Source organism: Astatotilapia calliptera, chromosome 15, assembly GCF_964374335.1.
Source record: "Astatotilapia calliptera chromosome 15, fAstCal68.1, whole genome shotgun sequence".
Taxonomy (NCBI): domain Eukaryota; kingdom Metazoa; phylum Chordata; class Actinopteri; order Cichliformes; family Cichlidae; genus Astatotilapia; species Astatotilapia calliptera.
In genome coordinates this window covers 32946410-32968429 of record NC_137436.1, presented here as the reverse complement: position 1 = coordinate 32968429, position 22020 = coordinate 32946410, and the positions used below count along the sequence as shown (strand labels likewise).

The 22020-nt window shown below is 38.3% G+C and overlaps 1 protein-coding gene across 2 annotated transcripts in view; it reads right to left on the bottom strand.

Annotated features, from left to right (window-relative positions):
• Nucleotides 1-22020, bottom strand: part of bach2b (BACH transcriptional regulator 2b) — a 101652-nt gene that overhangs the window by 77952 nt on the left and 1680 nt on the right. Inside the window, exon 2 of one of the 2 annotated variants that reach the window (XM_026142945.2) lies at nt 9640-9781. The exons of the other annotated variant lie outside the window; for it this stretch is intronic. Within the exon in view, the coding sequence (XP_025998730.1) occupies nt 9640-9678 (39 nt within the window). The 5' untranslated portion in view covers nt 9679-9781. The remainder of the gene's footprint in view (nt 1-9639; nt 9782-22020) is intronic. 2 annotated transcript variants of the gene reach the window in all.

Sequence of the window (22020 nt, the reverse complement as noted above, 5' to 3'; positions counted from 1 at the left end):
AGTTGTTTTCCCATTCAAGTAAGACACAAATCTGCACTCCTTTAAAAAAACAACAACAAAAAACTATAAACAGAAAAAGCAGTATCATGGTCAGTGATCCCAAATGACAGAATACAATTATGCTAAACCATTTGGAGAAACCTATGCTACCATTAAAACACTAAATGGGAATGCGTTTGAAGAAAAAGAAGGAGATACTGCATTGTGAATGAGCCTCAGTTTCCTAATGAATGAGTGTCAGCATAACTGTTCCATGTGAACTCATTTGTTTGTTTTTCTGCCACATAACTAAAAGAACAGTATATGGTTCGGGTTGTTTACATACACTCATCATGGGCATGAATGTCAGGATCATTTGGGGGCTTTGACCCTGGTTGGATTTGAGAAAATCCAAAATAAATTCAAACTTGTGCACCCAATTCTTGCTGTTTAAAGTAATACGCGTTGTATGGTTATTCCGCCCTGAAAAACCCCCCAGTTAAAAGAAATCACAAAACAAAAAGCCCAGGATTACCATGACATTCATGTCCATGAGGACTGTATCTAAACTGTAGCTCCATGGTGCAAATGGTTTGTCTGAACACAGCTAAGGTTTGAACGAGTCAACAAAATGACTCATTGTAATTAAGTTTTTCCTATATTAAAATAGAAAATTCAGGGGCACTGGAACCTTACCATTATCACGTCTGTTTATCTGAGATTTCCAGCCTGAGCATCTTAGTTATTGTTTTGGTATCTCTGTGTGGAGAAGGTCTAAAGGTTGAATATTCTTGAGTTCAAGGGCTGAAATCCTGAGAAAACTGCCTGAAGTAAACTAGCTCAGAGACAATAACAACAGGCTGAAGGTGAGAAGAGTTGGGCCTTTGCATCTAGTAATATATTCCAAGGAGATCTGTAAAGTGCTCTGCTGCCAGTTGTCCCACATAATGGTTTCCATGGTGATAGGTCCTCAGAGCTAGGCCTGCAGTACAGAAATGAACTGACAGAACAATGACCCCAACTTTCACCACGTTACAGACTATTTTTCAGAGGGCTCGTTTTCCATTCTGTGTCAGAAGGTAAGTAAACTTTACTTTACAGAAAATAAATTCTGCTTTTTTTCCATCTCTGTTGTTCCCATTATTTCCATGGTCAAAGCACAAACACATGCTAAAGCTTCCAGAGCCATCCTCTCAGCCTATAGTCTTGACAACACAGTTGGAATTTGGGATTTGTATGCATCAATAGTTTAGAAGAAAACAACATTCTTTCCCCAACTCTGAAGAACCATTTCCCTTCAGAGAGTCAATTTCCATTTTAGATAACTGGGAATTTTACAATGTTGATTTGACGCAGTGCCTTATCTTCCCTATAGTGCAATATAAACTTATTATGAACAAATTTCATCAGTGAACTTTGATAAAGATATTTGTTCACATAGCTGAGCAATCTACAGCAGAAAGAGGAAAAAGCAAATGAAATAATCACACTGAAGAGAAAAGCTCCATAGCTGGTGGCCTATCAGCATGAACATGCGCTGATGTTGGGGTTAGTGTCATGCCTTCTTTGTTTATATTTTCTATGAACAGAATTGACAGTGTGGGTTGACATCACAGACACAGGGGTGCACTATAAAATACGAAAAACCTTTTTCGTATTTTCGTAAATTTTTAAAGTTCTCTACTGTTCTCTGCTGCACTTGTTACTGTGACGTACCATAAATTTTGGGACTAAACCATTCTAGAGACATGAGTGGGTACATACCTAACTATGTAATCATCTGCCACATACCATTATAATATTCAAATCTAAATAAGTGTTTATGCAGTTTATTAGGTATAAATGTATTACACCTTCTTAAATGTTAGGTTTTGCTATTAAAAAACAACAACTAATTATTCAGCTATGAAATTAATCATTAATTGCAGCTTATGCCTCAGAGTCATATTAATGATTCAACAATTATTGACAGCCCACCAAGTTTCTAAATGCTCCACTTGTAACTTGCTCGGGTTTTCAAAGGCAAAAAAACCCCAACAAAAAAAACACACAAAAAACACCATATGACAACTTAAGGATACGACAGTCAGCAATTGAATTTAAATAAAAATCTTGCTCAGGACTCCTTGAAGTTGCACTGTGAGTTTGCTCATTAACTCTCCTCTTGAGTGACCTTTGTTGCTCAAGGTGGGCTGGAATGAATTGCAGCCGTGTTTCTGACATCCTTCCAAAGACAGACTGTGCTGATTTATATCCAGTGAGAGCAATGCAGATTTTTATTAACCCACCGAATGTCCTCTAAACACTTTAAATCCATCCACATCAGATAATACCTACTAAGTAAAAAGCCACGGCCTCTTCCTGTTAAGGTAATAGTGCACAGGAAGGAAGTTAATCTATAAATGTACTGTCCCAGCTACCAAACATTAAGTCAACCTGATAGAAGCATCCAGTGACAATTCAACTTCAAAATTACCTTAGATGCAATATTGCTGCATAATAGGTACGCCTGTTCTTTTGACTTGTTTAAAACACCGGAGCAACAGTAGCACCTCTGCAAGCTCTGAGACACAGTGGTGCTTTAAATTCTTATCCCCGATACCCCTTTTTTAAAGCTGAGGCTGTTAGGAAATGGGAATCCCATTTGTGTTGTAGGTTTCTGATCAAAAACCAAAGAACTTTAGGAACTAGCTGCTAATGCTTTGCTAGAACACTATTACTCAGATCACATGCTCTGAGGTACAGAGCACCCAAGAACGTGGTGCTTCAGTTTTGGTGACTGTTCCTTTGCACGAATTGTAGAAAAGGAAATAATTTTTTTTGATCTCCTGCTGAACAAAGAAATTAACACAGCGAAACAGAAGATCTCGGCTCGACCTCTAAACTGAGGATGATTGATAGTCATGTTATAATTCGTACCAAGCTTCTTGCTTCTTGTAGCCGATTGCAGTCTATAATATTGTGCATGATGTCCTTTGAGAGCTGTGCTTGATTGATTGATTGTAATCTGTGCGTCCATGGCTAAATTGTGGGAATGGAATTCTAGCTGGGTTGTAGAGATCAAATATTATTTCACTTCATGATATGCAAATTAATGTATACCTTTTATGTAATGTGCTTTTTTTCTGGATTTCTGTTTTCATATTCTGTCTCTCCTCTTTAACATAAAAATTAAAGAGTGCTTATTTCTGTGTAAGTGAGCAAAAAAAGGGGATCAATGATTATTTCCCCCACTGTATATGTGCGCATTGCAGTACAGTTTTTTAATCCAGCTCACTACCCTGTCAAAATATGGTAACTTCTAGCTCCAACAGACCAACATGGTGTTTCCAAAAACATAACACTATGGTTTCACTATGCAGGTTCCAGAAACAAATGGGTGACATGGATGTGTTTATCTTTTATATAAACCCTACATACTTTTTTTCATGCAAAAAATGATCAGGAAAATTGACAAAGGGAAATGATAAGCAATTTGAACTATACGCATAATCAGTAATGACATTAGCACCAAATCCAGACCTTCCTGTAGTGCAGTGAACACAATGACATCTGATACAGGGGCTATTCTAGCTGTGCGAAGACAGCATGAGAAGAACAAGTGCAAAGAGCATTCGGCACATGGTAAAAGCAATCCAGTCTGATCATGCAGATTAAAAGGTCAAACTCTGCCTCAAACTTGCCTCTTTTCACTGTGTTTTTGTTGCCAGTAGTGGGTTTGCCTACTAAAATGTCCTGTCTTGTCCAAAGTGTGACAGTGGTCCTGGGATAAGCTGGCAGACTCAACACCCCTCCCCCCGCTGGCAGGGCCAGCTGTGTATTAAAATAAATCTGTGCACTTGTCCCACCCCAACACACTCGCTAGACATTACCTTATACAAAGCTAGCTCCAGCATATTCTGCTGTCTGGTGGCCTGTGATCAGATTTTAGCTTCTCCTGCTGCCCCTGGCTTCAACTCTCCAAAGCCCCCCTCCATGTTCAGCCCCACCTCTTGTGTGTTTCTGTGTACACGATCTCACATGACTCAACAAAAGCCCAACCTTGGAGCAGGGCTGTCCAGAGCATTTTTCCTAAGAGGGGAGGAGAAGACTTAGTTTGTGGAAGAGACCTGGAGTGCTGCCCTCAACTTGTCAGGCCTGATGGATTTTGGCTAAAAATAAAAGAAAGAAAGGGGCCCTCGAGATGAATGAACTCAGTAGTGCAGCACTGTTAACCAAGAAGCCACATCATGCAACATCTCCAGGTCCGTGGTGCTTAAAAAACAAGGAACGTTTGCATGGTGGCGAGAGCGCTGGATTTCACAAACAAAACAAACACAACAGCCCAAGAAGCATAGCTAATACAAGATGAACCAAGTCAGTGGGAATTCCTGAGCTCCCCTCTGTTACCCCATCCCACGCACATTCCCCTGCCACATTCTTAACAGCAGAAAAATCAGAGCAAAAAGGAGAAGATAGAAGGATCATAACTGAAACCAAAGCAGGCAAGCCTGCAGGCTTTTAACTCAGGGAGAAGCCCTGATCACTTACTACTACTACTTTTTTTTTTTTTATCAACCCTTTAACAACATTTTTCAGTTTTTATTTGTCTCAGTGCTTTGCCTGTACAGCAATGCAATGTCACCATTTACAGAACAGCTATTCACAAATGCTGCCAGTGTGCTGTAGACTGTTTTTATCAAGAGAAAACATTAAAAAATAGAGTATTAAGAGTTGGATACAACAAGGAGTTCCTGTTTGCTCTGTAGTGGGTTTACAATTAACAACCATCATTATATTAGATCTGACAAGCCTTAATTAGAGGACAAACAAGCAGATAATCTCAGTTCTGACTGGATTTCTTAGCTAATTATATGCCAATCTTTAACCTTCCTTCCTCCTCCTTCTTGAAAGAGTAGTTATAAAACAGCTAAATGATCTGCAAATGGTTTATTTCAAGAGTTTTAGTCAGGATTCAGAATTTATCACCATTCAGAAACAGCACTAGAGAAGGTTACGGATGATTTTCTTAGGGTCTCTGACAGTGAACCCTATGAGAGATGATATTTTTCCCATATTAGCTTCTCTTCATTGGCTCTCTTTTAAATTCAGAGCTGAATTTAAAGTTACCAATACAATAGGCCTAGACTGCCACCAATAATGCACTCAGCATTACACATGAGTGAGTTGGTAACTTTTGAAGCATTTATAAATGAATTAAACTGACACATTATATGGGTTGCTCTTCAGTATTTCTTCTATTTGCTATATGTATGGCTGTGTGTAAAGCTTGTACAAGGACTGTATTGTGTTCCAGACAGACATCTGGATCCTATCAAAGACCACAAATGCAGATGCAGTGAAAGCAGTAAGTACCAACATAGGCAGATCGGGCTAATGAGTTAGTGACAGAACATTTTCAACCCGTGCAACAGATCACATCTCTCCCTCACACACACACTAACAGAGGTTCTACCTTACCTAGCCTGCCATGCTATCCCTCCCAACTCAACAAAGGAACAAAATGGCAAGAAGGGATACATGATACAGCAGGGTTAAAAATAGCCTGCTGACGGAAATAGAGCTGTATTTCATGACCCCTGCATAGTGCTCTTGGTTTACACTTTGGCTACGTTCACACTGCAGGTCTTAATGCTCAATTCCGATTTTTTGATCAAATCCGATTTTTTTGTCTGCTCGTTCACACTACAAATAAAATGTGACAGCAAACGTGCTCTAGTGTGAACCCTCAAAGCGGCCCGCATGCGCAAAAGAAGACGTCACATACAACGCGCTCTGTTTAGACCCAGACCAAACAGTATTGTTTGACTGACGGCCCTTAATATAAAGACTTGTGTCGGACTTTACGTTTCCCAATTTTGCTTTAAGTTATAAAATTATTTTGTTATTTACATATGGCCTAATAATGATCCTTATTGCTGTTTTAGAGAGGAGCGGTGCTTCAAAGGATAGCTGCAGATTTCTGTCAGAATCTGCAGATTATACAGTACAAATAAAATGTTCACGTTTCTCCAACGCTGTCTTCCCAACAGTTACGCTGGGTGGCCAGGAAGCGTTCACGATGTCTTCTCGGGCGCTTCTCCGGCACTGATAATTGGGGTCTGTCTTGTGTCAGTGACGTAAAAGACGGATTTAATGCGACATGACCATTCAAACAGCAGTCGCTTTCTAAAGCGTCAGATATGTATCGGATTCAGTACCACACATGAAAGTGACCTGGGTCGGATTTGAAAATATCGGATCGGGTCAAAAAAGTTGGATTTGATCCGCTTTCGCCTGCAGTGTGAACGTAGCCTTTGAGTAACTGTAGTGAAGTGTCCTAAGATTTTTTTGAAACGGTTTTGCTGTTCTTATTGTTTTTTGCACCACTAGCAGAATCAAACGTTTTCACGCAGGTCAAAGCCAAGAATGCTCTGTTTTGAGGACTCAGAGCCTTATGGTATGTGAAGAATAAATGATCTGCCTGAGAAAACTGAGAACTCTACTTTCTGTTTTGAATTCCACTGCACAGCCATACTACTAAAAAAAAAGAAACAATTACATCTTCACAGAAATATCCATGAGCGGAGCAGCAAATTTTCCCAGCTGTGCTTTGATACACATCACTAAAGCTCAGTAAGAAAAGGAGGGAACTCAGGAGAAAGAATGCCCAAATATCAATTGTTTTCTTGTACAATGTTACCAGTCATCTTAATTCAAAATATCTGAATGTGGTCTCTGCTCCAGGTCAGGGTATGGATGAAAAATGGTCCATGAAGAGGGAGATTAAACGGCGTTTTGCTTTTGATTCAAAAGTTGCACTACTGTTTTCTTTATAATAGTTTTTGCACAGAAAAAGTTGCCTTTTGTTAATTTCACCATTTAATAGGCACCATTTCTTTGTAACTGCTAAAGAGCAGCATGTATTCATACAAACTTGATTGATTCAAAGACATTCCAGGGGTATAATGGGAACAATTTCTCCCACTTGGTGTCATAAGTGCATGCTACATGCCTCAGAGTGTTAGGAACAATAGCCTCTTTCACTCGTAGTGCCAGGCTGGGGATGGGGAGGTGCATCACTGGAAGCAGACAGGGCTGTACAGTTGAGTGCAGATACTTCAGAGGGGCCTCACACAAACCCAGGCAGCAAGTTGTGGCACTTAAAGCCCAGACATGGGTCGTGTGTGAATTACATGCTGGGATTAGTCCTGCTTTCTAAAACACATGCATGACAAAACTTTGTATCTGGATTAGAACTGGCTATGGCAGCTAAAATATCAATTGTTATGACATGCTTTCCCGTATTAAGGATGAACTGCATTTTAGCTTTAGTGCATGGATTTTCCAAATAGTGTTGGAAGGGTCTCTGGTTGGGGTAACACGGTCAGGTTTAGAGTTAGGGTTGGAACCGTGTTGCTGCAGTTGAGGAAAAAAGCACCATCCCAATTTTACATTAGGTTAAAACCCTGTGAAATAGCACTGATGTATCCTTGAAGCTGTTTCAGCTGTAGCTCATTTTATGACACTTGACCTTTGCAAAGATTGTGCAGTTCAGTTTGTATTAGTCTTCCTCCTTTTTGCGTGCTAGACATTTGGACCTACAGGGAAAATGGTGTCACACATTTAGGACTTTGGAACAAATCCAGCTGAAAGGAGCGCCTTTAGTTTTAATGTAGCGTAGTAGTAAATGCACAACTGCGCCTTGAACTGCTGTGACAAGTCAAAATGCCTGCTGTGAAACATCTGCTGAGTCAGAAGTGCATTGTAGAGGGGTAAGCTAATCTAATTGTGTTAGATCCAGATGTGACCTCGGCACTGTTTGTTACAGAGTAGCGTAAGGTTCAAAAGTATATATGGTACTTTTACAGTTGAGAATTGCTTTATAGTGCACGTCTCATTCAGCTAGTTACATAAAGTGCATTTATCCATGCCTAAGTGTTTTCTAATATTCACATAGAAACTCAAACTCTTATGGATGGATCTCGCAAGAGACTCGGGGTTCAGTATCTGACCCAAGAATATGATCGATCCACCGACCTTCCAATTGGTATATATCAGGCTACCGTGGGGAAAACACACTAACAAAACCACAATATACAGCCATCTTTTAAAAATCACTAACGATAACTTAAGCTGTCTGAAATAAAGTCACACACACACACACACACAACAAAAGAAAAGAAAAAATCCTAAGAAAATATGTTTTTCACGTCTGTCAGTTGTCTTTACTTTCTCTTTTCTGAATGCTAAGACTTCAGCCATTAGAGTACAGAATGACATTAGTAGAGGGTTAGGGTATAGCACTTTTCTATTCTTTTGAGCCACTCAGTTTTTACTAGTACTTTGCGTACCTCACATCCATGGCCAGTTTAGAATTACTGAATGACATGCATATCTTTGAACTGCAACCCAAGCTGGAGTTTGAACAAGGTTCAAACCTGGCGTGGCTTGTGTTTTTCTGCAAAGGACAGCACATATCTTGCAGGTAATAATGCCTCAGTGGCTGGAATTTGTAAAAAAAAAAAAAGATTTATCCAGCATTGCCTCATTCACCCAGTCATACAGAGTGATGGCTGTGAACTACCACCCAATTTGGCGGTATGTCGATATAGGACGTAGTTTGGGGTTAGGTATGTTGCGCTATAGAAACATAAGGAAGCAGTACTAAGGATACAGAGTACACTTATTTTAGCTAGATTTTCATCATCAAATGATTTACAGCAGGAGGTCCAGGCCAGGGAAGCATGTCACTGCTGCCAAAAGTAAAAGTATTCTCAGGGTGTGAAACAGATGCCAGAGCTCCACGTGGTCTGGGCTGAGCCCTCTGACAGTCTGTACTATTACTATAGCAGCTTTAATGCCACCATTTACACTAACCAATGACACTCAAAGAACACATTTGCATTTGCTTGAAGATTGTGAAGACAAACTGGCATAATTGTTCCGTCTTTATGTTCATACGCAAAGCACGTGAGAGCTGCAACATGTCACTTCAGAGTTACCGTTTCCCTTCTAACAAGCATGTATTGAGAGGGAAATTGGACATAAATCAAATTTGCGAGAACAAGGTTAAAGTAGAGGTTTCTTTGACTTATTTTATAACCGGAGTGATCATAACGATCGTTGAAAGACCGACTCCAGCACAGGAGAAAAAGTTGGATTAATTATCACTGAATATTAAATCTTCTACAGCTGCTACTCTACCACCTGCAAAGGAAGTCAGAGAAGGAAGCTGCATTTCCTTTGCAATAGTTTGTTATAAATGGAAATATGAACATTGTAAAGAATTTATTAGTTTTGAACCGTGTGGTTTTCTTGTTTGAGAACGTCAAGGCAGTTCGTAAGCCTTTCTGAATGGTCTGATTTAAAGCAAGGTTTTCGGTTTTTGAGTCCAAAAACTCTGTGTTCAAGGGCTAGACGTATGTTTTTGTTGTGTTTCTTTTTGCTTTTGAGACTCTAAATGATCTATTGAATATAAAAAAGGTAGGAAGTAAACATAAACAACTACAAAACAGCTCCGCCTGAAGTTTTGTTTTTGTGTGTATCACTATGACAAATGTTTGCCTCGGCTTCAGCAGCTTAACCACAACAGGAAAAAACAGCCTTCCTGCCAGCAGAAAATCATGTTTTGACATATAAAACCAAAAGGTGAGCGTGTATGGTAACAGTTCTACTTACAAAATTGTCCTTCATCTTCTTTGGCTGATTAGTGATCATTTATCCACGAGCAGCAGACGGACACATCTACATCACTATCAGTTAGAAAGGTGCGAGGTCAGAGAGATGATTGGCAGGTTGGTGGAGCGTGGGGAGGGCGTCCCTGCAGCATGAAGACAGACCCTCCTATCATCCACAATTACTCATTTTTTCTTTCTACGCAAACATGTGCACCATTGTCACGTCACACACACTTCGGATACAAAGATTACAGAAACAGAGACTATTCACAAAATGTTGGACACAATGGCACATTTACAAGAAAGCTTTTTTTAGAATGTTGCAAAAAAAAACTGTTTTAATACGAGAAAATTCAAGAGAAGTCAAGAAATCTGTTAATTAAGCACAAGTTTAGTTTTTCAGGATTTATAATAATAAACAAAATTTATTGCAAAAATCAAAGTAAAAGAAAGCGTACTCTTACAAATTAAACCACAAACAGGAAAACTTTAGATGATGAACAAATGAACTTTTGATTTTTCCTTTCATTACTATTTGGGCAAAGCGCTTAACCCTATAATCCCCTTTGTATCATATTTGATACATGAATTTCTGAGACCTCTATCTCATCAGCGTGATAAATACTTGCCATAATTCCAAAAATGTTATGGACAAAACTTTTTTTTTTTGTCTAAAATTAACATTGTTGTTAACAAAAAGTTGCTAAAACATCCAATGTATCAAAAGCGATACAAAAAACATATAATAAATATATAACAAAAATATATCATACACAACATGATATAGCAAAAATTTTGTGGATTTTGTTATAAGGGTTAACAAAATCTAAGTTCCCCAAAATCTGAATTTTCTGGCTATTTTTTGATGGGTTGGGTCTCACAGGGCAAAGTACACAAACAAATCATATATTACTTTTTTTTTTTTGCCTGACTGATGTAAAACCTCGGTTATGTAAACTACATGAAATCCCTATTTTACTAATGCTGAGAAAATAATAGCAGCTCACAGATTTATTTTTTTTTAAAGTAAGCAGTTTCCTCAAATATTTAATAATTAATTAAAGTATATGGATTTTCAGCCTTTGGTTTGGCTATTTAATAATCACTCCAGGTTTTATGTTTGTTCTGCTCTTGCCGTGCTTTCATTTGTGCCAGGAAAAAAAACATCTTTAAGAAGAGTCTTTCAGCTCTTCATCATGCTGCGCAAATTCAGTAAAATTGCAAAATTTCACCCCTTTTGCCAACAGGTAGATAATAATCTGCATGACAAATACTGCAAAAATTGGTTCACCCCCATTTCCACAATACATGTTTTACAATGTTTAAAATTTAAAAAAAATCTTGATTCAGAATTTTCTGTTTTGCTTCACATCATTAAAACAGTACGTTTGTTTTTATACTGCAGTGGTTTTATGTCACCAGCACAGCAATTTTATATTGCATCCTTCATTATTTCATTATTTTATCTGGTTTTACTATTAAACACTTCATATTATATAATTTCATTTAACAAACACTAATTCCTATTGCTTTTTAATTTTAATAAAATAATACAACTGTACTGATAGTAAAACTACTCATTAGCTGCAATCACATATAATAGTTCTGAGATCTTCGAATAACGTGCCAAATCGAGCAAACCCTGGCCAACTGATGGGAAGAAGAGGATTTCTGACTCTTTGATAATGTCACATTACAAACTAACCAGAGTCACATTGCTGCCATCACACAGCTGCTAAAACCCACTGGCTGTGTTAAATGGTAATGTCCTGGCTGTAAGAGTTAAAGGCACCGTGCCTGTAAAATTTTTCACTTTCACGTTCACATCAATTGAGAAAACTTTTTTTCTTAGCATGGCCAAGTGTGTTTGTCACATAAATATGATAATGATTGTGCACAGAGCAGAGAACGAGAGATTAGCCAATTTGTTACTATAATCCATCTAAATTGCTAACTGCTTTACAGCCTTTCATTCAGCTGCTCTCACTATCCCACAGTTACTCTGTCCTCTACTTTTGTTTCTCAGACATCTTCTCTGCTTTTCATGGGAAAATCTATGTAACTGTAAAACGTGCAGCACCGTCTCCATTAGGGCTCCCCTGAGTTTTGCCTCTCACTTAACCTCTGAAAAGCTGGAAAGAAACATCTGCAGAACTGAAAAGCCGCCAGGATGTCGTTTAATTTATATTATTATTCTCTAGTCATTGCGTAAAATAATGATATTCAATAAAGACAAAAGGACTGAACATCTGACCAGGATTAGTCAGGAGAAGACACAGGAGCACCAAAGAAAATATGTCAATATTAAATTAGACTAAAAATTTAAGTAACACACGAACACGCAGCATTTCACATAAATGTGTGCAGCTAGAAGATGGCACAAAGTGTTGACCAACTCAATTAAAAAAGTTTTTAAAAATCATCATTTACAGTAATTTAATAAAAATAGAAAGAGAACAGCATATACTGTTGATATGCTCAACAAATTAATGTTAAAAAATATATAAATTAAAAACTAAAAAATTTAAAAATCCTTATTAACAAACTCATACTGAACTCATATTTTCACCTGTCAGGAGTAAAAAGGAACCTTTGCGCTGCGCAGAAACAGTCATTTGATTCATATTGCTATATACATCGATATTACCTGTAAAAGGAATTACAGGGAATTTTTTTACACCAAAAAGCCCTAGGCATGTAGACACTCACACGTATATCGCACACAATCAAGCTGGTATGGTTGCTTCAAAACTGCATGACTGCAAGAAACCAGTCAAGACAAATTTATGTGACGTCTGACCATCGAAATGAACTCTTTCCAGTAACAGAGGAACATATTCTTATTAAGAATAATATCCATTTTTTTAATCTGTGGGGAAGCATTTAATGTGTGTTGTGTTGTGTTGACATGCTGATGAACTGTGTTGATGATGATGATGATGATGACAAGATGATGTTGTGTTGTGACTCAACCGTGGAACAGCTCTGCCTGGCTGACCTTTTGCCATCTGTCCTTAATGACAGAGTCTGGCTGGTGGACTGCAGGCAGGAGCATGTGACTGCTGCAGGTATACAGCTGGTGCCTGCTTACTCACTGTAGACCATGGGGAGACACAAGTGGACAACCACTGACACCTGGACCGTGAACTCAAATCATACCCACTTCTGGTTTCCCTTGCTGGTTTACAATTAATTTGGGTCATTGATGCTGAGGCTTGGAGAACAGACTAACCAGAGCTTATACTCGTGTGGAAAAATTTTTTTTTGCCATTATTTAACTTTTCTGGATGTCGCATAGACTATTTTTTAGACTTTTTTTTTTTTAAAACTTTTCAACAACGAGGAACGGCAGACTATCAGATGTCGACATCCGCTTACGTTGAGGTCATTTCCTCTAGTTACCCTGGATTATATTGTGTCACAAGTAGGGAGTGATAATGATTTTTGCATTGTTTTTTTTTTTTATTACAAAATCAGAACAGTTAGTAAACAAAAGAAATTTTAGCATGTTTTCTTATTTTCTCAGACTCCACCAGGTTTGCTTTGCATGATTCATAGTTGTAAATCATCCTTTATCTTACACTGGGCTTTGGTGCAGCCCTGCAGTTCATCCCCAGTCTAAAACAAATTATTTTACCACCTCTGATATTAATGTAATTAACCTTTCAAGCCAAAGAAATTTGGGTTGAAACGTTCTTCAGACTAGCTTGTAGAGACTCATAAAGAGAAAGTCAGAACAGCAGGTGGGTGGGGCTGCTGTGCCTGAGATGATTCATTTTTGGGATGTCGGTGCTCTATGACATCACACGTGTTAAAAACTTGGTAAAGAATATTGAAAACTGAGTTTTTGACTTATTTACCATATTTTTAAACGTTGGCCCTTTTAAGATGAACAATCAGTATTATAACAGAATGTATATGACAATACACTAGGAAAGGAACAAGAAGAAGAACTATCCAGTTTAACCTAAATCAAACCTAACCTTACTAACATCATAAGTTTGTATGTGTTGTAGCCTGGCTGCCCTGTGAAATGAGCACATCTCTAAAATGAACCCATAACAAAAACATTTAATCTTTCTGGTTATCGGAAAAAGGTAAAAATCAACACATTTCGACTTGTAAAGCTACGAGTAACTCAAAGCTGTCAGACAAATACTATATTGTAAAAAAAAAGTGAGAGAAATATTAGTCTGCATAATACATAAAAATGAAAAACTACCTACATCTTCTACTTGTTGTTGTTATTACTGTAATTTCTAGCTCTCTTCCATGGTGTGTCTTTTGTCCTGTCTTCCTTCCCTTGACCCCAAACGGCTGCGGCAGATGGCTACCCTTTCCTGAACCTGGTTCTGTTCTGAGGGAATTTCCTGTTAAATGGGAATTCTTCCTTCTCACTCTCGCCAAGCACTTGCTCGTAGGGGGTCATCTGATTGTTGGTGCGTCTCTGGTGCTATAAATATAAATAAATAAACTGGAGTAAAAGAACTCAATTACTTTATTATTAGTGGAAGCAGCGTCCATAGGGTGAACATCACGTTTTCAGTTTCATCGTGTCAATTCTCAGGTTTCTCTCGCTGTATAATTTCATCTTTCTCTTTTTTCGCCTCCCTTTTATGATTAGAAAAAAAGTCAGCCATGACTGCCTGCTGTTAACTGGAAAAAAAAAGGCCAAGAGCAGCAAATTGTGCTGATCTTGTTGTAACCTCATGGTTTTTACAGTGCTGCGCAGGGGTTTGATGCAGGAAGTGGGCACATTACTGCACTTCCACGCCCACAGCAGCCCTATTCCCTCCCTCCATTACACCAACCCCCCTCCTAACCACCTGTGCTGGTCTCACAGGATGAACCCCCCTCACCCCTAAAGCCTTCTTTCCTCCGCAACACAAACTCCTTTACAGCTGCACGTCTTTGCCAAACCACATACTGAATGTGCTCTGTTGTTTTACACTCCACTGCTTCAACAACATCAGTGAAGATTTGGTTTACTGTAAACTGTCTCCAAGTGCAAGCGAGCACTCGTTAAAAGATTGGGCTCCTCCCAAACTCATCTTCTTCTAGAATTTTCTATACAGACGTCTGCTTCAAAGATACCCATGTTCATCAACAATATTTTTTGTACAAAAGAAATTCAGTGTACGGGGATTACCCATCATATTGGGATCATAATTTCGGGAAAGATATTTTTTGCTATATTTCTTTTGATATGTCAGTATTCTATTCTGTGAGTAGCTGAATAAAATAATTTTGGCAATATAGATTATCCAATTAACCTATCCCCACAAGCTGCATGTCTTTGGACGGTGGGAGGAAGCCAGAGTACCCGGAGGGAACCCACGCAAACACGGGGAGAACATGCAAACTCCACACAGAAAGACCCCGGCCTGATGGTGGAATTGAACTCAGGACCCTCTTGCTGTGCGGCAACAGTGCTAACCACCGTGCTGCCACCTCTTAAATTTACATTTTGATATAATTCAGTTCACTTTTATTCATACAGGACCAAATCACAAAAACAGTTGCGTTGAGTCGCTTTATATTGTAAGGTCAAGACCACTATAATAAAGTATTAGACTAATACACACAGAATCCTTAAACTATACATAATCATTTAACCATATAGCCATTATATTGGCAGAAATCTTCAACGATATTTTCTGTGTTGTTACATCGTTGCATTTAGGTGAAATGACAGTTATTTTATATTGTGCTTTGTGCCAAATTAATATTATTCGTGAAGATATATATTAATTATTGAACTGAATTGAACTATATTGCCAACACGGGAATCATTTACATGCTTGAATACAGCCTAAGGTCCTATTGGTTGGTTTATCATCTAACAAATGGCTGTTAGATATGTTTTAATAACATATTAATGTTGCAGTCCTGAGTATTTATCAGGAACTAGTTTAATGTTACACCAATAACTGGGCAGAAGGAGGAAGGCAGTGTTGCAGCAGCACTGGCGAGCTTTTCAATGTGTAACCTGTGATGTCAGCGTGTGGAATAAAAGGGTGCTACACAGAACTAAATGACCTCAGGCTTCAGAGAAAAAAAGCACACAGCAGCGTTCTTCTTCTAACGCGGGAGCACGAATAACCAGCCAAAACCAACACGTCTCATTGAGACATCCTTATATTTCTAACCACAAATGTTTGTGGTCAACAGCCAATATCAAATTCAGGAGTGTAGAAGAACCTTTATAGCTGGAAAAAGAATGAGTTAACTCTCATTGTGCAGACTGATTCTTTTCTACTATACATAAAAGCAAAGCAAGGTCATTTTACTGGATTGATAAAATAAGTATAATTAATTATAATTAACTAGTTTTTTTTCTGTTAGCCGCTATGTTAACTATTTAGCAGTTCAGCTCAATATCTTAATTTGGTGGAATATTTACTGATGATAAATTTCATAGTTTCAGGCTTAATTAAGTGAGCCTTTGTAAGATTTAAAGCTTTCCTTTCCCTGATATATTTATAACGAAGCTCCCATTTGACGTGTTTTCATTGTGTGAATCATTAATATCTGTTGAAAAAGTATATTTTTATGAATTTACAAGATATAATAATTAGTAAGAAATGTTAAGAAAAGTTTATTTGGTTGATTCTGTACTTATAGAGCCATTCTGGATCTTTACTCCACATTGTAAATAAATTATGGACCTTTTGTGGTTTAAAAAGGTAATTTTAAAGCTTATTGCCAAATCGAAAAACAAAATCCGTATGCTAATAAACATCAGGGGAACAAAACAGAAATGAGGTAAAATAGTTTTGTCAACCAGAAATATAGGCTGGGACAGCGAAAGTGTAATCATCAGATCTGCCATGAAGAACATCCTGATGAGTCAAAAGAAAACAGCAAAGACAACGTATATATATACTGAATATATACACTTCACATGTGACTCAGCAGCTCCAGAGAGCAACCAGAAGACTACTTCTGTGCTTCAGTGTTCCCCGGGAGGACTACGAGGGGGCCTAACCCCAGAGAAATTCTCTGTCTACGTTGCCTCATTTTCACCACAAAGTGCTCTAATGTGATATGGTATGCATAGCATTTCTATGGTGGCAGCAGGGGGATGGGCTCTGGGGACCACACAGACAACAGTCCTTACTAAGAATAACCCAAGCAATGCTGAGAAAATCCAGCATTCTTATATGGAGGAGCTGTTTAAGCTGGACGCATCCATATAGGCTCTGTTATCGTCACCGTGGTGAATATCCAGACGCTGCAAAAGCACTGGATGAGGCTCTCTAGCCGCCATTTTGCCAGTTGGCCCAGGGGAAGAAACACTGTAGCGCACATGTCATTCACATTTAGTGATGCTTGGAAAAAATAAAACAAAGACCACACACAAGTCAGTGGAATTGAAAAACAGCGTGCAAACGCTTCATCAAAGAGCTTGTTTAAATGTGGAGGCGTGTGTTTCACATGTGCATAAATGAGAATGCGTCAACTGTAACACATAGCTATTTTTATCAAACTATAGGCGCACTCGTAAGTGAAGTCTCTACATGAGAGCAACAAAATGAGACTTCTTTTCCACAAGAAAAGGAAAAAAGGAATATTATTTAATAAAATCTACAAAGAAAATTTGAGAATTGCCATTAAATATAAAAGGAAAAAGCTGAAAGAAACCTGCAACTAAAATGTCTGTTTCCCTCCCCCCAGAATTTGCTACACATCCTTGTGGTTTTGAATGGTTTTATGAAACTATTTGATATTTGAAACAACTGCTAAGTTATTTTAGGAATCAAGATGTGAATGAAGCTAAGTTTATGTAAGTGTTACGTCCCTCTGCAACCCGTATTCTCTTAAGGTTGCCTGGGCTTCACTGCTAATTAACCATATTTGGTAAGGTGTGGATAAAGGCAAGACTGAGGGTCACTCTACAGAGACACACACCAGTTTTGTCTTTTTGGGGTACCAGTTGTTTTAGCTAAGTTATGATGTCATTTAGAATAAAACTACACTTCTTAAAACTCTAATGTCAGTTTCTTGTTGCTTCTGAGCTGAGTCGTAATGTAAATGGGCGTCTGGGGCGTAACTGTAAATTTTGTCTCATATTCTCAATTTATGTTTAAACTTGTGACAGATAATGGAACACATGTACGTGAGAGAGCTGAAAAAGTCAAACTGTGACAAGAAAATAAGATTGAACAATTTCCAATTTACAGTTTTACAAAACTCTTTAACTGATCAATGGTGAAATCAGACTTTTAAGGAAAGGTTAATGGGTTTAAATCTAGGTTTTTTATTTATTTATTTTCTCAGATTGGTTTCTGAGATTTAAGATTTCCAGAATTAGGTTAACGTGAAAATTAAACTTTAAATATGATTATAATTTGAACTCATGCCACTTTAATCAGTTCTTACAAATGCAGATAACACATACAGTACTAGTTAAATGTCTGAAGACTCATTCATTGATATGAGTGCATGACTGTGTCCAAACTTCTGACTGGTACTGTTTAACGGATGAATTATAAATATACTTGGACTTCTCTGTTGGGAAATGTCTTTTAACAGAAATCAGAAAACTTTACTATATTACAACCATTTTACTACACTGAGGCTAAGTTTCCTCCCTTGTTCAGAGCACTTCAAGGTTTTCTCTAAAGCAGCTTTCAGCCTCGTTCTGATGAGTCAACTGTGCCAACAGTAACAGTGCTGCAATAATCTAATATAAACAGGTTACGCTAAATGATTTCTTTTTGTTTACTGAATGCTACTTTACATTCTTCTAAACACCAAACCCCCCTCCTTTCCCTTCACTGAATTGAGTTTTCATTCACAGCTCAGAAGGTGAAGTCCTCCACTCAGGGAAGAGGTCATCAAATAGGTGGGTCATTTACTCCATCGTTTCTAACAGGCACACAAAGGCACAAACACAAACCAAAACAATCAGAAAATTGACTGTGGTGGTTTAGTTTTGCTAGCTTCTTGGCAAGAGTCAAACACACACAGACAGGCCCTGACTCTGCAGCCGCAGACTGATGGCAGCTGGGGCTGGGTGTATAATGCAATCTGATTTCACACAAGTGATGAGAACACCAGTGCACATCACTACTGAGAAAAGTGGGAAAAGAGAAGAAGAATGAGCAGACATGACATGACACGGGGAAAGAAGGGATCACAACAGGGAGAAAAGGAGAAGGAAACAATAGCTTTTGCTGTAATGTACAGAATCTGAGATTTCTCCAAGCAGTGCTTCTCCAGCTATGCCATCACTGGCAGATGCCCAATCACCTGCCTTTGAGAGTGCAATAGCAACATCTTTTTTTTTCCCTAGCCAAGGCAGTGACTTGGGATATTCAACTGAGCCGGTCAGGGGTACTCAGATACCCTTAGTGATGCAAAGAAGACTTTAAAGATGCAAAGAGAGGAGAGATGGGACCTGCTGCATACACTATCTGCTTTTTTCTTCACATAAATCAGAAATAATAGACCTTAAAAGGCTGCTGATATTGTGAATTTGATCACTTCATGTTGTCCTACTCCAGCTGAAATTTCATGAATCAATAACCCACCAGTACTTGGTTCATTTGGAACACAAGCACCTTCTCCAGTCATTTATTTCCAGTCATTTTTTAATTAGCTGAATAGCAGGATGATTACATGTGGCTCAGCAGAAACAATGAGGAGCTAGCCCTGGATGTTTTAGACTGTTTTAGTCTTCAGGATCCCTTCATGGTCACATGACAGGAACTTGTTGTTATTCGGAATTTTAGCTGTCGAAGACAATCCTGAGGGACTTGAGCAGATCCCCAGAACAGCACTGTTCACAGTGAGATGTTCTGATATAATACCAGTGAGATGGTCCTATGTATTTTTAAACAGATTTCAGAAGGGCCTTCTTCATTTTTCATTTGGATGCACATAGAGATAAAAAAAAAATAGAAAGTATTTAAAAGTCCAAAATAAATCTGGAAGCTTTAAGCAAAGCACAAAAATTCAAAAATCTAGCCATTTGGGGGTTATGGCAAACTAATTCAACTATTCAATTAAACATTTACAATGGTTTAACATCATGATACCAATGTCCTTCTGTTTGCTTTGTTTTTGTTATTATTTATTTCCTATTTCCTATTTAGTGCCATGGAAAGGAAGGGATCTTAATATAAAAATAAACTATTTACCCTTTGACATCTGAATATTCCTAATCCTAACCCCAAAGCACCTGCCATTGTAGTGAGCTGACTGTCCATAGGTAATATGCAGAGCTTTTACTAACCCACATCTATACACTGTGCTGTAGTTGTGCACTGTCAGTAGTGGGAAATACCTGAAACACAACTTTTCAGTCAGTCAGAAATCTACCTACATGTCATGTAGCATTATCAACATGAGGCTGCATGCTGTTGACTTTTTAAAGAGGCTGTACACAAGTGTGTCTCCTTTTTTGGGCTCAAACACAGAATTAGGTTTAGGTTTAGGTATCATCAGTGATGTCATTGTCCTCACAATGTTCTTTCAGCTCTTAATCACACTCTGAACAATTAAGAAGTACTGCATTGTGATGACATTAGCCCCATCTAACCACTATTTATTCTACAGACTCTTTTCAGTCCTTTTGGATTGAATACAAAATTTGATGGAAACAAGGATTACAATAAAACAAGTAACAATTGATCATAAATTACATCTCATCGCATTACAGAAAACATATTACTGAACATATGACTAGTTTGTACTTTTTGTTCCTATTACAGATGTATTATATCATATAATAGCAACCCTGAATAAACAGAAGAAGATGGGTGGATTTTATATATTACTTGCACATTAAAATAGGTAGAAACAAGGCTTGTGGTTACAAGCTACAGCCTGTGCACTGGTTTGACTTTCAAGCTGCAGGTTTTTGGGGTAATTAAGGAGGCAGAAGGGAGAGAGAAATTCAAAACGTGATGCAATAACTGTGCAACAATTCAATATTCCTGTTTTACTGTTGTCTGTGGGAATTACAGTGTGACAAGACAATTCTAATTTTGTGTAGTGATGCTGCCAAAATTAGAAGAGAGTTTAATAAAGAAACAAACAAGATATGGTAGTTTTTCATCGCAGTCATTATTGCTGGGTTTTGTAAGGCTGCAGATAATTGATAAGCATTATTGTAATCTTCCAGGTCTATTGTGACTGTACTACTGCTCTGATCTGTTACGGGCACCTAGTGTAAGTATATTTGTATATATTACAAATAAATTGATGCTTATGCAGTGCAACTTATTAGCTGTGGTAAAACTCGTCTGGGCAGTTACTATGAATCATTACTTAAATGTAAGTTGTTTTTGGGACATAAAAACTACAAATATAGAATCACAAGCTGAATATAATAATAATAATAATAATAATAATAATAATAATAATAATGGCTTTAAAACTTTGCAAACACTGCCCCATCATAAGGTTTTAAAAAGCTATTTCACCATCTCTGCTGTTGTGAAATTTTCCTCTAGATTTCATTCAAGGATCTTGAATTCTTTGGTTCTTATAAAGTCTGTAGTTTTTTCTGAATGCACAGTCACTGGTTTACACATATCATTCCACATGGTAAGAACACGAGACTAAACGCTGGTCAGAGAACAGACCAGCTGGAACTGAAAATCTTCTTGCTGTTAATGATTGTTGAGTGATGTAATAAAGAGATTTCTCAGTGGTGATCTATTAAACTGATCGTGCTTACAATAAAATGTGACACGCAATTATGAAAGTATTATTTTTATGCGATTCGCGTGTCTTGTTTATACTAATGAGCAAAGAAACCAAAGCTTGACGTAAGCTGACAAAGTCACTATGAGGTTTACAGTATGGACTCCACCCCCTCTCCTCCTCACAGTACACAGAGGACTGCCATGCCTGGGAAAAGAAAGGCAGGGGGCTACTGTAGAGAACAAAGGGTTCCGTGCGTAAAACTGCGCATGAGTGCCACTGCCGTGCACGCGTCGCCAAAGCAGCGCGTTGTCTGTGAAAATGTGAGTTCACGTCAGCTGCCTTTACACCACCAGTGAGATCCTATTAGCTCCTATTACCTATGCACCTGCTCTCGGCACAGCTTAAACCCATCCCTGTGGCGGCTGCGTGGAGTCAAGGCGTTTCGGGCGTTTCAAAAGAATGCGCGACGCATCATGACAAAGGTTCTTGATCATGATGATGGAGGATCCATCCATGATGCTGCGATCGTTCCGCCGTTTGCTTTGCATCAGCACTATCAGACAAAGAGGATGGTATGCTTCCTCGAAATGCTGCATCACCGCATTTATAGCAGCATCACTCCGCTCCCTTATGATTCCAGGCTCCTCCGCTGCCGAGGCAAACACATGGCCATCAAACAATAGTCATGACGAAACAAACACTATTAAGAAAAAGCCCTGCCTGC